Consider the following 16,771-nt stretch of genomic DNA (forward strand, 5'->3'; position numbering starts at 1 on the left):
AAAATGCAAGCCAGAGTCGGGGATCGACAGTTTAACTTTGACACTTTTATACTCGAGTTTACTTTTCACAAGTTTTAACAGTCTCACACATGCTGACCTGAATTGTAGCTGCATTAAAACAGAAAAAGGGGAGTTTTGCATCTGAGCGGATCTGATGCTTGTATTCAGTTACAAATTGGATGGCTTGTGGTCCGTATTGGGACAAACGGCGTGAGTGTAGCTCAGTCGCTCAGGACTGCATGTGCGTGATATCACTTCCATCAAAATCAAACCTTGATGCAAATCTTTCCGTTTAAACGAAGCCTCTTGTTTGATCAGCGCGTCATATTTTGTCCCGTGTTGAATGGCTGAATGAAACCAAAGTCGGCGGGGGCTTACTGCTAATTTTGGGCTTTCTGGTTACAAAACCCCCTCTATTTACTTCTGTAATGTGGAGGGCAGAGCCGAGGCTTGAGAAAAGTCTTGGAGGAGCTGAAAGGAAAAAGGGGGGACTGAAAGTGAGGGGGGGTGGGGGGGGAATTACTGGAGGCATTTGGAGGAGACAGACAGCTGACGCTCGGAGGGAGGGTTACTGTTCGGGAGAGGAGCGATTTTCTTTTGGTACTGTAAATAATAGCCCCTGCTTGAGTTGGACGGCTTTCACGGCTCCTTTTGTCCGCAGTGACATCTTAGGTTCCCCAAAGAGAGGAGAGGGCCCGAGAGGGCTCGGCTTCCAGGGTTTTCACTGGCATGGGAAAGGCAGAGCATTAGGCCAATATGAATATGAGGCGGAGGGAAATAAAGCCTCGGCAGGTCAAAGGGAACCTGCCAACATGCACTCCTGGCTCTTTATCCCACTCCAGATCCCGCATAAGCAGACATGCTCGGTCTGAGCGTGGCGCCGGCGCGCACACACACACACCAGCAGCAGCCCCGCTCTGGCTTTATCCTAATCTGAGCAATAATGTGTGTTTTGGCTTCTGCTCTCGCCGAGAGCGGCCCGTTGCGAGCGCCGGAGCTGCGGCTTCCTCCCTCCTGTTTTTTGAACTGCAACATGAAACTCTGGAGTTTTTCGGTGCCAAACTCCGCAGCCCATCAAGTTGTCCAAAGCGCATTTATCGTTGTAGGGGTTGTAGTGTTTTTCTTTTTTTCTTTTCAACCACGACAAGAAGAAATGCCTGTGGCCATTAATTATGCAAAAATCTTTTTTTCCAATGTTTTATCCAACAGTAATATGTGTTTCTGGCCTGTCGGTGAACTTCCCAGAAATGAGAACAGTCCGCCATTTCACCCCTTTCGCCTGCTTCGCTTTTCAAATGTTTGCTAATGCACACAGTGGTGGGAATTCGTGCCCATGTGATCTCACAGAGGGCGCCGATACCTCATCAATCCAGGTGTTAATTCCAACGGCAGGACCATTGTTTGCCAGAAAACAATGGTCTTATTGGTACCTCGTCTTGCTTTTTTAGTTTTAGCTCCCTGCTAACGCTAATGCTTTGTTGGAAGTGGATTGGAATGGAAATACAAGGCTGTTGGTGACGGACTCGCACTGAAGGTGGTCGAGAGGTAATAGTGCCCCCCGTGACACCGCAAAGGGCTGTTATTCAGATCTGTTATTCAGAGCTAATCACACCTCTGGGTCCACTGACAGAAATGCTAATAGAATTATTTGTACGGTAGCTATCGACTAAGACCTTGGATTGCAACAGTATGCCGGGCAATGATTCTCGGGCACAAGTGTATTCCCCCCTCACGCCAAAGAAACAGGCTCTTTATTGCACCGTAAGTGCACGGTGACTCAGCCACTTGCCCTCCGATGACCAACAGGAAAATAAACAAAGATCCTCTCTGAGGATAAAGACGTAGTCACGTTTAACACATCCTGCTAAGATACGTTCAATTCCCGCAGGAAGCCCCGGGGGCGAAGGGCGTATCGATGAAATACTCGGTGACGCTGGGCTGACGCGGCCGTCACATGAGCCCGATTCACCTGGCCGGTGGCGTCACGACCCGTCGACAAACTCATTAGTAAACAAGAGAGGAGACAGGCAGGAAATGGTGTTTGGGGAGGCGCTTCCTGTTTTTGCTTGTCGCGGAGCGGTGCTTGGCCCGTAATCAGAGTTCCACTTTTACTCGGCCTTTGCCGTTTTCCTGTCGCAGAGACATCGGCGTCTGTCAACAGGGTAATGATCCGGTCGTGGCACCGCTTCGAAATTATCTTGACCTCATCTTCCTTTGCGGCATTTTATTTTTTTGAATTTCAGTTTCCTGGCGTTGTCATTTCCGTAAAACTAGCTTAGTTTAAGAATGCAAAGGATTATAATTAAAACAAAGGATTTAAACAATTTTTACTTTTATTAGCATATATCTTTAATAGCGTGCACTGCTTGTCAGTTCAAACATGCAGATCTACACAAACAAACACAAGTGGCTAAAAAAAAAAAACTACTTCCTGCCTGTTATCGCGTCATCGCATGTCATTATTTATCGCTGCAAATTCCTTCTGTAATTGGCTGTATTTTTTGGGCAATGTTATGATCTTTTCGGGAAGCCGCAGAAAAGTCATTTTGTCCACGTTTGGCATTTGACAGGCCGCGGCGGCGCGCGTGTTTACACTTCAGTCCACCCGCCATATCCTCCAATAGTTGGATTGTCCTGTTTTTACTCAGTCACAATATTTACGTCTATGCTTCACCAGGTTTTACGCCTAAAGAAAAGCGGTGTTTGGTTACAAAGGCACGAACTTGAACTTGCACACGGGTTAGAATAACAGCAATTAATCACTGACCCACATCAGCACTGTTTATGGTCACTGGCCAATGCAACAGTAGGTCATCGACTAGCAGACCTGCTTGGCATCTCACTCCCAGTGTGTGTGTTTCTGTTTTATTTTTCTGTCTTTGGGTGTTTTTTAAGAGTATTTAGGTCATTTTGAACTTGAAGAAAAGTTACGTCTCAGTTTGTTTTCCTAACTGGGGGCTTGTCGCCCGCCGTCTTCTGCAACTGCAACAGCTGCGTGTGTTCCCCCCCCTTCCATGGAAAAAGCCTGAGAGCCGTGAAAACATGGAAGTAAAAGAGAGTGTTTGCTGCCAGGGCCGAGAGCTACTTCATCAATCCCAGGAAGCCTTGCAACCAGGAAGCAGGACTTAGTAGCTACTGGCTCTGAGCAAGGGGACTTTCCTTCATCCTGCCCTGTTTAGGATGCAGGAACAATGACTGAGGCACACACACACGCACACGCACGCGCGCACACACACACACACACACACACAAATCCGCTGGCTTAGATATTTTCTGTGTGCGCTCACCGCCAGTTTGAGCTTTGTGATCTTTTCTTCCTCTTCCCCAATATTTTTTCGGGTAATTCAACCGTTTGCACCTGACTTCAACCAAAAAGGCCCAGAATGTGAAAGCGACACTGGAGACAGCTGGGAATCAAGACAGTGGCAAAGATGGCGCTTGTGGACCATGGCTGAATGCAACACGACCCACTTAAAAAAAAAAAAAAAAAAAAAAATTGTTTCTTAGGTTTGGCGGAGGCCCCTCGTCCTCGCGCTGCCCTCTTTTCCTCAACCGCACAGCAGCACCGGCTGGTCCTCCTCAGATCTACCTTTCAGCACTTCATGCCAACCATGACGTTGTGACTTTTCGAATACTTTTGATTAAAAGGAACCAATATAAACCAAAACATAATGCGAGTGATGACATCCAACAACAAAATGTGTCTTTGTCTTGGTCTCCTGTCCGTGAACTCACCAATGTCTAAAGCGCATTTATCGTCGTAGGGGTTGTAGTATTTTTCTTTTTTCTTTTCAACCACGACAAGAAGAAATGCCTGTGGCCATTAATTATGCAAAAAACTTTTTTTTCCCCCAATGTTTTATCCAACAGTAATATGTGTTTCTGGCCTGTCTGTGAACAGGCAGCTCAGTGGTCCAGTGGTAGAGTGTCCTGAACTGGGACTGGGAGGTTGTGGGCTTGGCACTCAGTATTTGGAGTATTTGGTTAGATCATCCAATGATTCCTGAGTGCGGCACCGCTGCTGCTCACCGCTCCCTCAGGGGATGGGTTAAATGTGGAGGACAAATTTCACATCCTTAGGGATGTGACAATCCGTGGGACTTTAACCTTTTAACTATAGAAATAACAAAAGTAACAGCCTGATCCAGTTTGTGGTTGTTGAAAGCCGTTGGCCCTACTTTGTCCTGTCCTTCCAAAAACACATGGGGACGGTCCAACAATGTACCGGTTCCAGAAGCAGGATGCTAAAACTCAGCAGTCTGTTGGGGGGCAAGGGGGGCTGGGAGACCGTAAACAGAGGGCTAATTATGCTAGACTGAATGGATCGAGCAAGACAAAAAGAAGACTTTGCTTCCTTCCTCTTGTACGACGATGATCCCTTTCACTCCTATTCTGCAACTCTCACACTCTCATCATCCGCTCGTCAGATATCTTGGCAAACTCAAAAGCGTTACGGATCTGAACGGGGGAACGGGAACAAAAAAACATGGATCCCGTTTGACCTGCGCCGCTCTGCTTTGTTTTCAGACGGGGGAACCTGACCCCGGCTTTGCGGCGTGAGCGTCTCCTTTTGTCGTCGTCTCGGGGCGACGGCTCCACGCGCTTTGCACCAGTGTAATTCCAGTCACTCTTGTCGCCTGCAGCGCTGGCCGCTCTCCAGCTCCCGCAGCGGCCCCACACTGCCGAGGGAGGGAGGGAGGGAGGGAGAGAGAGAGGGAGGAGAGGAGAGGAGAGGGAGCCAGGGCCAGAAAGAGCGGCCAGTCTTGCAGCGGTAATTGGTCAGGAAGTGGGCTGCTTGGGATGTGCGAGCTCCTTTCTCTCCCACCTCCTCCTCCTCCTCGTCCTGCTCCCCCTGTGGGCAGCCAGTACACTTTTGCTTTCCTTCCATCTGCTCCTTCCCTCTGTCCCTCTCTCCCAATCTCTCTCTTCCCCCTGCGTCGTCTCAGTGTCCCTCTCGTCCCGTCCGGACTGACCTCATCCGAGGGGGTTGGACCGATTTAGCGCCGATGCCGCCTCCCTCACTCAGCATTTCTCATTCAGTGTGAAAGAGCGTTCGAATGTCCCGGACATGGAACTAACCTGTGACAGGATACCGAGACGCCGGCACCCGAAGACCCGGGCTAATCGCTGGGACATGGCCTCCCTGAGGTGAGTGACGGAACCGGTGTGTCTCCTACGCGCTCGGTGCTGGACCGGGGCAGAGAGGCCGCGGTCCAAGCTTTTGATGCTCAAACGGGTTTAATTGAGTGTAAACGGGTTTCCGCTCTCATTAAAAAGCTCGGACGTCAGAGACTTAATTCCCTCCTTAAAGAGCCCTTTATTGACTCTTAATTGCAGAGGCCGATTCGAGCAGAAGCCCGGCCAGAGCTCCAATTACTTTGGCCAAAAGTTTTAATCAACTCTAAAAGAGGGCACATGTCTGTTTGGGAGCCACAAATACATGTTTGTGTTTGAACACTGGGAGTGGGTGGTGGACGCTGTGCTTTGACTTTTGCATCTGTGAAGGGGCGATGAGCTTCAGGGGGCGTTTATTGTGCCTTCGATAAATCTGATAACCTGATTTCGTACTCCTGTACCTGTGTGTGCGCGTGTGTGTGTGTGTGTGTGTGTGTGTGTGTCGGGGGGGCAGGGGGAGGCGGGTGCTGTTTGCCTTAGTGGGTTGCCCTCGTTCTGTGAGCTTTAAGTGGAGCAGCAAGAGTCTGGGGACCTCATACAAATGGGATGATGGACTCATTTGTTGTCATGTCTAACTTCAGATTTATATGCCGAAATTCTTTTTACGCTCCCATTATTGAATTTGGTTGTCCTTTTAAACAAATACAGTAGCTGTAGTTAGTAGCAGTTCCCAAAAGACAGGCAGATTACAAAAGCACTTAAAGGTCCCTATCACTTTACAATTACACCAGTTGCCAGTGGTTACTTACTGACACTCTGACAGTCGGCTGGAGAATAAATCCTTTACTTCTTTTCCTGGCTTCACTTTTTAGAAACTGCATGCTAAAATGTAAAGTCTGGAAATTGTCCCTTTGTGATGTCACACACCTCCCTAGGCTAGTGACATCACCCACGGGCAGGTGACCACACAGCACTGTGGTCCCCTTGCAAACTGTTTCAGCAGGAGGCTAAACCCAAACCTATTTTTGTGGATGGCCGTAAACAGTGGGCTAAACATGTTGTTTTCAGGAGCTCTGTAAGGGTCAGTGGATCATTATTTTAACTACCTTTCAAAATGATATTCTACCACTTCGCCTTCTTATCTCGTCGGTTGACGTACATTCTGGTTACTGTCGAAACCTTGCACTGTTCTCTCAGAGCGAGTGTTATTTTAGCCGTGTCACATGTTTCCCTGATGGGAGGCAAGTTCCCCGCGTCTCCGCTCTGCTGGTCTCCTTTCCTGGAGCTGGGACCCTTGTCCTGCATTTTAATCTGGGGCCAAACACCGCTTCCTCCACGCATCCGCCGCGGACGTTCACATACACACATATTCAGTCTGCATCACAATTACGCCGCTCGCACAATAATGAAAGGAAGCCTGAAATCTCGGCTCAAGCTGCCAGTTTGGAAACTGAAATAGTTTCCAAAAGTAAGTAAGAATAAGTCATCCTAATGGATTTGCTTGTGTAATGTCTGAAAGAAAAGAATGCAGTTAGCATTTGTTGCAATCCCTGCAGACCACCTGTTTTTCCGTGCCGCCCACCCACCCGATCCCCGGCCTGACCACTGGCTCCACAGTATATCATTAAGCTGCATCTGTTAATGTGATACCGACACACATATTTGGGCAATGACATTATTTCCTATCATTAAACACTTTTCCCGGGTTCCTCTCTGCCTGGGGTGGCCACCCTTTTGCTCTATCATTAGCCCTTGCCCGCCTTGCTGTTGTTGTTGTTGACGTAGCAGCTGCAGTTATTTCTGTGTCGCTGTTGTTTAGTCTGTTGGAAGCAGCAAAACGCGCCTGGTTTCCCTGGCCGCTTCTCCAGCCAAACACTGAGGGATCCCTCTTCTTACATAAGCTGGAACCTGTTATCCGGTCACTTCTGGCGCAAGAAATGTTCCGGACTTGGCACTGCGGACGGGCTGCTTCTGCAGCCTGTCACTGTCCGTTATTCTGGAAATTTTATAAATCTGTGCGATAAAACCAATAGTAATTATTATTATTATAATTGTGGTTATTAGCATGAATGGGGGAAAGACTAGTAGAAGGGTTTACGCCGTAACATACTGATGATTTTAGCTACAAAGAAGCAGATTAAAGGCAGCAAAGTTTTACAACTATTTAAGGTGAACTATTGAACTCGCCACGGAAAGATATTCAGAATATTAAGCAAATTGTATCAGTTAAAGCACAGTGACATTGCTTTTCCCACGAAAAGGAAAGACGTTGTTACTCAAGTTACAGGAACAAAACTATGACCAGGATTACAATTGAAGCATTGTCTTAATACATATCGAGGCACCTAGTTTTATTCAGGAACAGTCAACAACTCATTTCTGGTCTGATTTGTGCGAGCTGTGCGCATAAAACGCAGCTTAAACACTCCAGAAGACAGAACGAGGCTAATATTATGCTAATCAGCTGCCGGCTGTCGTTTCATATTTGAGAGACGCAATATTACCTGCTGCCAACACCGGCTCCCACCACCCCTGTGTCCAATTATAACTCATAGCTTAGGACACTAATTTATCCCCACTGCCAGGCTGAAAAAAGTGATGCCCACTGGAATAGTTTCAGTAGTGTCAATCTTGTTATGTATGAATTGTTTTTTTCCCCTTTAGGTTTCCATAAACTTGAGACTGTTTCAGATTATGCAAAGCTCCATATTTCCTTCGGTGTTACTTTTGACAGCATTGAAAGGTCCTTAATTGTCACAGGCAAAACTCTGTAAACTCCCTCGAAATGGAGAAACTTCTTTTGTTGGTTCCCGTTTTCAGATAGGGTTAGGTTAGCGTTAATCAGCCCTCTGTGAGGTCATAAAGTGCACCGACACCTCCGCCTAGTTAGTAACAACATGTCTCTTCATCTCCAGTTCTAAATATGAGGAAGGTCCAACACAAAACATCAGTTCTGGCAGGAAGCTACAAAGAGGTGTTTTTTTTTTGTTTGTTTGTTTTTTGGAGGAGGCTGTAAACAGCTGGTTAACATGCTGTTTTCCAGTCATCTCTAAAGGGTTTTTGATCACTCATTGTGCACGACGGATCCACTTGAGTCACAGCTTAACAATGAAAATCTGACGATGGGTATAACAGAAAACCGTTGAGACCCCCACACATTTGGTGTGAGTGTTTTTTTTTTGTTGTTGTTTCAATCATGAAGTTCGCTTCAAGGAAAAGGTGTGCAAAGAGTTTGATGAAGAGCTCAGACTGCAACAAAAAAAAAAAGTGCTTTGAGAGCTGCGGCATCTGATTAATCAGCGCAAGTGGCAGAGAGAGAGAGAGAGCGAGAGACAGAGACGGTGCTGCCATCTCAGGACGATCCTTCTCGCCGATGAAAAATGCCGACAGGCTCCCAGAGGATATGAACGATCCCCTCCCTCCAACCCACAAACTCTTGTCATTAGTCACAGTCTCTCCCTCTCGCTCCGAACCGATTTCCCTCCATCTCCGCTCACTTTTCTCCTCGTGTTACAACAGAAATGCGGCTCCCTCGAAACGGAGAGCTGCCTGAGCAACAGTTCTACACACACACACACACACACACACACACATACACATACACACTGACGAGCATGTCACCGCCCACCTCCTTCCACCTTCCCCATTCAAGGAAACGCTTGAGTGGTTTGCGACAGTTTTTTATGGGCGATTCTACGCCCGCAGTAAAACTTCTCAAAGTGGCCGCCGTCTTTCAAGTTCCCAACGCCGTCGACAAACAACAAGTGCGCGCGTGCAGTCCGGTGTTATGTGCGAGCGTGCGTGTGAGCCCTCACCGGTTACACACAAAAAAACAAAAAGCTGAATGGAGTGCGTATGGAGTATGAACTCCCTGCTCCTCTTCGCTGTTTGCACTTCCCGAGCATTATGGGGACTGGAGTGGCTTATTGACAATGCCTGCCTCTCCCCTCTCCCTTTTTTTCTGAATCTCCATCCGCATTCCGCCGCGAAGTCGCGAAGATGAATGGCGCCGTGGGCCCGATCATCTGGGCAACCGCGCAAGCCCTCCCAACCATCCAGCCGTTCCATGGTGGGATGGGGGGAGGTTAGATGCGGGGGTTATATGGGGGGGGGGTTGGAGAGCAAAGAACGGCCTAAGGTCTTCCTGCCCCTGCGAAGGTTGTTGTTTCACCCCGGCAGCTGAAAAGATGAAGAAGAAGGGGGAATGTTGGGAAATTGCTCTGTGAGTGGCGACGACCAACATGTGGGGTGCAAAGGGCTCAGCAGGGGATTTTTTTTTTTTTTACCAGTACTGAATAGTGGAAAGGTGTGATGCCTTCTGAGAATTTGGGAAAACATGTTGTTGACCTGGTTGCAACTGGTGGTAGTGGCTCATTTTCCATCTTTGGATAATGCGCAAGTTTGGGTTGCTTGAAATTGAACTCCTCAGATATGGGGGCATCTATTTCTTTTGTACTGCGTTAGATTAACCTCTCCGAGCGGCATTTATTCACTAAGAAAGATGCCATTCAAACACAGATTAAAATCTAGCTGGTTTTCAGGACATTCAATTTGAAAACCAGCTTTCTGATCCGTGACCATCCGAGCCATTCACGCGGCTGCTACACCAACAACGAGGCGGTGATTATCTTACCAGTGGAAAAAAAAAACAGAAACAAGAGCGGCTTTAAAGGTGGGTGTCCCGCGGAGAGTGTCACCGAGGCCGTAGGGGGCAGGCGGGGGGCATCAGATAAGCCGGGCTTCCACGGCGGGTTTCTGTCATCAACAGGCTGCGCTTGGCTGAACGGAGGAGTTAAATAGTCCCTCTATCTGTTTACCGAGCTGGAGACGCTCATTATTGACTCCGAGTAGGAGAACGGGTAGCCAGATACGGGGGTCTCGGGTACTTCGTGGGTCAGCGGACGCTCAGGCTGTCGACGGCAAAGCGTCCCGGGCCTCTCGGACTCTACTGTATGTGTGCGTACATGTGTGATTGTGGTCCTGGAGGGGAGGAAAGGGTGAGTGGGGGTTTGGGGGGTCCCTATTATTGTGACGAAGGGGAGAAAGAGGGCGGTCTGAACAAGACCCCATGCTGCTGGGACCAGTCCCTGTCCTCAAAGAAGGGTGACTAATAGTCTTTAGTGCGTGAAACTGAGGGTCTATTGTCTCACATGTGTCTGCCCTCTGCAGCACATGGCGGCCGGTCCCGGACCGTCAGCGCTGGCCCGACACAATGCCCTGGAGAGCGGCGGCAGCGAACATAAGATGACAGTCAATAAATTGGACATAGTCAATAAAAGGGAGGACCACCAGAAAAGCCACCGGCCAACACGTTCTTCAACATGTCAGGGGTTTACTGTAGCAGACCGGCACAGAGCACTGGAGTCCGACAAAGGAAGGGTGGAGGACGAGGTGGCAATTCATTTATAGCGCTGGGGGTTTCTGGAGTGTGCCAAAGGGTGTTTTGACTTCTTTGTGAGAAGGAAGGTAGCAACAAAACACGACCTATTTTCCATTGCAGAGGGGGGAATTAATATAATGGTGTTAGATTGCCATCAGAATTTCAGTTTTCCACCCTGTTTGTGCTGCAGTGAACTGTAAAAGGAGGATTATTTGAACCGGAGAATGGAGCCAGTTTGCTGTTCTGTCAGTAGTGGCCATCTGAACATCTCACAACATAACAAAACGATTGTGCGTTTCAGGCAGAGACAGAGCTGGAACTCAGCAGCTTCCTCACAAATGCAGACAGAAAGATAAGCAAATGCTAGAGCCGTGCTAATAGCTACGTTAAGGCTTGAAGACCGAGCTTACCGCACCCGCACGCAGATTTCAAACTACTCAATGTGATTGTGTGTCATAGCTGACATGCAATCCTACTGCTACTGCTAGCGCAAGCTAAAGCGCGTTTGATCGTCTGGATTACCCGACATGGAACGAAACGAAACGAAAGTGCAATGACACTGATCCTGTTTCACGTCAGTATCGACTTTACTAGTTCCAACTTCACTTTTGACCTTAAAGTTGGAACAATCTTGACGGTCAATCGCAGGTGCGGTGATTACAATATATGTCTTACAAAATATAATTTGTTGGGGCGTAATTAAATCCTATTTTATGGCGTAGGACACAGTTTTAACTTGAACAGGGTTTCCTTAAACAATAACATGTAGATCAGGATTGTCTGTGAACTCTGGAGAAAAGTCCACCCTTTATTTATTTCGCCCGCTCCATGTTTCGGAAAGTGTGCACTGGAAACCAGCCTTTGGCCACAGCGGCTCGGTGACTGCACGCCTCCGCTGTGGCCGCCTTGTTAGTTGCCCTTCGGGGAGCCGAAACTGAGCGTTTTCTTGGTCAGAGACGGTAAACACGGGGCTATATGCGCTGTTGTCTCGCTCCACTGCATCCAGAACAAACAATGAAGATCTGAAAAACACGTATATAAGACACCGCAGTGAGTATGCTTTCGCAGAAGTTCAGATGTGAAAGATGACAGGCCTGTTTTTGGCGGGGAGGGATATTTTCCTAACGTGCAAACCGCTGTATAGTTCATTTGCCAACTTTCCACTGCTGTTCCCCCAATCCTCTTCATTTCTTTCTTTTTTTTTTTCCCCCCCAGCCTTCCTCTGATCGGGGAAACAATAAGCTCGGAGGTGTCTCGCGCTGCATGAGGAGCTTTTTGTTTGCGGCAGACTGCCCTGTCCTATTGATCGCCCGTAACCCCCCCTTCCTTTTCTTTTTCTCCTCTTGTGAAGTGTGCGTGCATGCTGGAGCCGCGCGCAGAAGTTTGACCGCCTGCTGGGGCGGCACAGCGGCAGACAAACTCTGATGGGAAAGGTGCAGCCGGGACCTTAACTCTGCTAAAGGAAAAGAGAAAAAAAAAGTTTGCCTTGCGTGTACGCAGAGAGGTGGAGACAAAGATAAAAGGAAACGAAAAGTAGCGAAAGAAGAGGAGGCTCCTGAGCGTTGGATTCCCGGCTCCTTGTAATTTGCTGTGGGGAGAGAGGAGGAGGAGTCAGGGGGAGGGGAGTGCCCAGCGGGGAGGGGAGCAGAGGCCATTCACCGTGGCACACAAACACACACAGGCAGACGCACACACACACACGCACACACTCGCATGCAAAACACACGCACGAGCACTTTTTTTTTTCTTTTCTTTTTTTTTTAGACGGAGGCATGCAGGCAGTGGATGCGTCGTCGCGACTGGAGTGAGAGAGGGAGTGAGAGAGAGAGAGAGAGAGAGAGAGAGAGAGAGAGAGAGAGAGAGAGAGAGGAGAAGCCAGAGGAGTGTGTCAGCGTGCAGGACCTCAGCTGAGCGCGTCCGACGCTCGGCCGTGTGTTTTGGGGGGAGCAGGCTGGCAGGAGAGGGGATCCACCATGACTGCAAGCCTTTCTAGAATCTAGGGGACTTTCTAAGGGATTGTTTTTCTCTTCCTTTTTTTTCATTGGCCAGCATCTGCTGGGAATACAGTCGGGAATACTCTGGATTTGTATCTATATCTATATCTATATACATGCCATGTTTGGGGGAATCCTGCTTTTCAGCCAAACCTGCCAAAGTACCTGCTTGATTTGCATTTAAAGAAGAAGTGAGCAACGATGCCCACCGGTAAGGAGAAGATTTTTTTGTCATAACATAACTTGTAAAATGATCTGTCTATCCATGTTCCCAAAGGGAAATAAGTGATCAAAGTGAAGCTAGATTCTCCCAGACAGTCTAAAAAGCCAATCTTCCACCATGACATGTTTTAATGAGGCAAAATAAAGAGCAAAGTCCCAACTGAAACTCTGTGGCGTGTTTCCCGGTCGCTGATGTTGTTTTTTGATGTTGTTGTCTTGTGTGCACCTTTTTTGTTGGCGTGCGCAATATTTTTTATCCCCAAGACTGACAGAGGCGTGTGAAGTGTTTGCGTCGCTCAGTGCTACAGTTGTATGAACAAGCGTCCCCCGGCTGTTTTATTGCTCCTCGTGCTGAAAGAGGAGTGTTTGCTTTCTCGAGTCCAGGGTTGAATTGGCAGTGATGTCCGGTTGAAGACTAATTTCCTTTTCCACTCTCCCATTGATTGGACGCAGCGATTCGGTCCCATGTCAGCATCCTCTTGCCGGTTGCGGGTCCGACCGTGTGTTGGGATGCCATTCTGCGGCCTGTGACCCAAATTAGAGCCTTAAGGGAAGCAGCTTGGGGAGTTTGGGGAGGGGGGGGGGTTAGTGACGGAGTGGGACAGAGGGGAGCGGGACGGAGCAAAAGGAGGGGGTGGAATAATTACTGTTTAGGGCAAAACTCTTTGAGTTTGGAGGTGGCGGAGACAATGGACCTCTCCGTGCCCACCACCTCCTCCTCCTCCTCTCTCAGCACAGTCCTCTGGGGAGACATCTGCCCCCCATACCGAGCGCTCACGTGTGAGTAACTGCAGGCCTGCCAAGGCTAAAAGAGAGCACGGGGTGGCGGGGCTGGGGGATTTTGGGGGGGTGGACAGGCAGGCGTCGGGATATGGAAAAGTCACCCGCAACTTTCCGATCTCCACCCGAGTTTGTGTTTTGTCGGACACTGCAGTGGCCGACCAGAGGGCCGACGCGGGGTCGGAGAGGCCGAGAACGAGGCTAGCGTGTCACGCAGGGCAGGGCGGGGCGGGGTGCGTGTGTTGCGTGTCTCAAAATAGGAAGGTGTAAGTTTTGCAGGCGCGCATTTCTTTCCCGCGGAGGGAGGCCGAACGCCGGCGGACGTCGGCGAGGGAGGGTTAGCGTGCCGTGCATTCCCCGCTGATGTCCACAGCGCCGCCGGTGGCAAAAGGACGGGCGGCTCGCGAAGCCTGTTGTTGTTAATCGGCGCGTTCAAAACGTTGACGTTGGACTGTTTTGACTGGGCTCAATTGAAGGCGGGGGAGGGGAAGAAAGCCATTTGCTGTCAATTAGCCTCACAGCTGTTCCCGCGTTGACTCTTCCAGCGTTTTGCGGGGGAAAGACTCTATTAAGTCAAGTGTCGTGTTTTTTTTCCATTGTTTGTTTTTGTTTTTTTTTTAAACATCATGATGCGTATCTTACGTCTGTATATTCCCTAACCTCATGCTCATTGTCTTGTGAGAAGTTGCTCGGCGGAAAACACAGCATCCTGTCCCAAAATCCCCACCTCCGCTCCACCTCTAGACTCTCCCGGCTCTGTCCTCCTACGCTTTCCCCCCGAAGTCGTTCTGCTCAAATGCAGTGTGAAATCCTGAGTGACACTTTAAGGTCCTTAGCGTCAGTCCACATCAAGCGCCGTGTCTCTATCAGAAACGGGACGATGCGAGGCGGGCATCCCCATTGTGACTTTCTCCCCTAAAGTATTAATTTTGGATGCAAATGTGCAGCCTTTTTCTTCCCCGGTAGATTTCCTGGCAGCGGAGACAACCTCTCGGGGTTAAAGTCTCATGAAAAGGCAGAATTCGAAATGAGGCAGCGCGAGTGGGAAAAGTCAAAAAGAAGGGAAATCAAGACGAGTGGGAGGTGTCTGACCCTCGGCCTCTCCTCTCATCTCTCCTTCCTACTTCAATTCCTCGGGGTCTTCTCCTCCACATTTCTCACTCTCACACAGTGACATATGTCCTCCCTTTTGCTTTGTTTTCCGCCACGGCTATTCGCTGCTCGGGACCTTCACAATGTGCCGTCTCTGAAAGCTAAAATGGCCTCACTTCCATTGCCAGGAAGAAAACAACAACAATCAAATAACATCCATTTTAATTATTGCTCTTATCATCAAAAGGACCTTGGCTCCTTGGGGCTAGACTCAATTTCCAGCTGGCTCGTCGCAGCATAAACAAGGACCCACATGGACAAACAAGGTTGATTAAAGGGTCTTGTGTGTTTGTGTGTGTGTGTGTGTGTGTGTGTGTGTGGTCAAGTTCTGCCTGGTTTACTCCCTCGCCTCAGTGGCAAAAGGGTCTTTTTGCTCAAGGTTTCTGCCGACTAATTTCTCACTTTTTTGACACTAACTTTTGATTAGCCCAAACTCTTGGAGCTCCTTGGTAGCTGCCTCCTATTGAGAGATTTACAACACACAAACACACACACAACATTAAACAGGGGGAGACAAATTCTTCTGGTCACTTCTTCCTCTGGTTTCTTCTGGTGAGTCCGAGTGTGAACAGGGAGTGTTTGTGAACACATGCTCTCCAAATGCCGAGGCAAGCCCTGGTGGTCTGTAGTCGTGCACGGGCCGGCCAGTGTGTATTTTTACATGGTAAAGTATACGCTTGCAGATGGATGGAATGTCCTGCGTAAGCGGTGAACGCGAATCGTAGAACGCTCTTCAGGAAGGTGGTGAGTTAAAGAACAGCAGAATCTGTAGAGACGACAAGAATCAGAAAAGTGGAACTAAGTTGCTTCAGTAACAAGAAAGAATTGATAAAGCGGAAGATCGGCGGAGTTGGCGTCACGTGTCCGCTGACTGTCCCAATTTGTTGTCCCGTCTCTCCCGCGCTGACGTCAGCCTGGATATAGCATAATGATGGTGACGTGAATTTCACCGACGCATCCGAACAAAATAAGCACTTTGGGTGGCTGGTGATGTAATGAGTGTCTGAGGACCGTGACGACTCCTTCTTGCTCGTGGTTTGTTTGGGTCTGAGGCGAGACAGAGAAAAAATAGCCAAGCTGGCAGATTTTAATTTCGGAGCCTGTTGTTACGCCAGGATGAGGGTTCTTGGACCACAAGCTTTCAGTTATCAATCAAACTTCCTTCGAATTTGAATTCCTGAAGATTTGTTAAAGTTACGCAGGTCCTCCCAAAAGTCCATTATTGTGAAGTCAGCGTCGTGCACACCTTCTTCTTGCCATGGTTTTGGATTTTGTTTTCCTCCCCCAAAGCGCTTCCAGTCCTTATGCTGTGCAAGAGTGCAAGAGTGCCTGTCAAAGCTCCACTTAAAACCCAACACCAGCCTAAAAAGTCCAAGCGTGTGTGTGTGTGTGTGTGTGGTTTTCATGGGGCTGCTTCATAGCTAAAGGATACTCCCTGGCATTTACGTGCCGGCCTCGTCCCTGGAGCGACCACACTGCAAATTATCAGTTTATGATACTTGTTAAAAAAAACCCTGGAGATTATAGATGTCACACGGCCTGGAATAAACAGGAGGCCGTTTCCTCCATATGCTTGCGTGTGACGTAACGCTCAAAACATTTGAGTTCAAATCATTATAGCCGACGCTCGCAGGGCGCTCCACTCTATCTGAGACACTGGTGGGAATCGTCGGGGTCGTAAAGAGACGACGGCACTCGCAGCTGTTTGAGCGGAGAGCACCTCAGGTGGCCGTAAAGGCTGCAGCAGCTGCAGCGGAGGGGGTTGAGTGGAACGTCTGCTGTTAAACCTGGCCAGACAGGTAGAGAAGGCACTGACCCAAAGACGTCGTCCAGGAGTTCAACTTGTACTGGTCGAAGTGATTTTTTGGGCCATTTGGCAAAACCAACACAACATTTCAGCTGCAGCGTTTGCAGTTTTGATGATTTTCTTGCTGCAAAATGCTAATGCAGATTTCTTTTTAGCATTAGCATTTTTTCAATTCGGAGGGTGCAATAATGCAATTACATCAAGAGTTTGGAATGCCGGTCTAATCAGTATATTGATAAGATAAAGTAGGCCGGCACAAGTGATGTGTCATGGTTATAAACAGCAAGCGAAAGAAGTGGTCTCGCACACAATGTTGCAGCT

At 48.7% G+C, this 16,771-nt stretch overlaps 1 protein-coding gene across 3 annotated transcripts in view; it reads left to right on the plus strand.

Annotated features, from left to right (window-relative positions):
- Positions 1 to 4,763: 4,763 nt before the first annotated feature.
- LOC142879994 (pleckstrin homology domain-containing family G member 1) overlaps positions 4,764 to 16,771 on the plus strand; it is a 38,753-nt gene continuing 26,745 nt past the window's right edge. The window contains exon 1 of one of the 3 annotated variants that reach the window (XM_076013596.1): positions 4,764 to 5,148. Coding sequence is in view for 2 of the 3 variants with exons in the window: in XM_076013595.1 (XP_075869710.1) it covers positions 12,691 to 12,700 (10 nt within the window). In the remaining variant the exon portion in view is untranslated. Of the gene's footprint in view, positions 5,149 to 12,181; positions 12,701 to 16,771 lie in introns of those variants that run through there. The other 2 variants (XM_076013595.1, XM_076013594.1) reach the window with 2 other exon arrangements.

Source organism: Nelusetta ayraudi, unplaced genomic scaffold (assembly GCF_046127955.1).
Source record: "Nelusetta ayraudi isolate G7.1 ecotype Tasmania unplaced genomic scaffold, CSIRO-AGI_Nayr_v1 ptg000151l, whole genome shotgun sequence".
In the NCBI taxonomy this organism is placed as follows: Eukaryota; Metazoa; Chordata; class Actinopteri; order Tetraodontiformes; family Monacanthidae; genus Nelusetta; species Nelusetta ayraudi.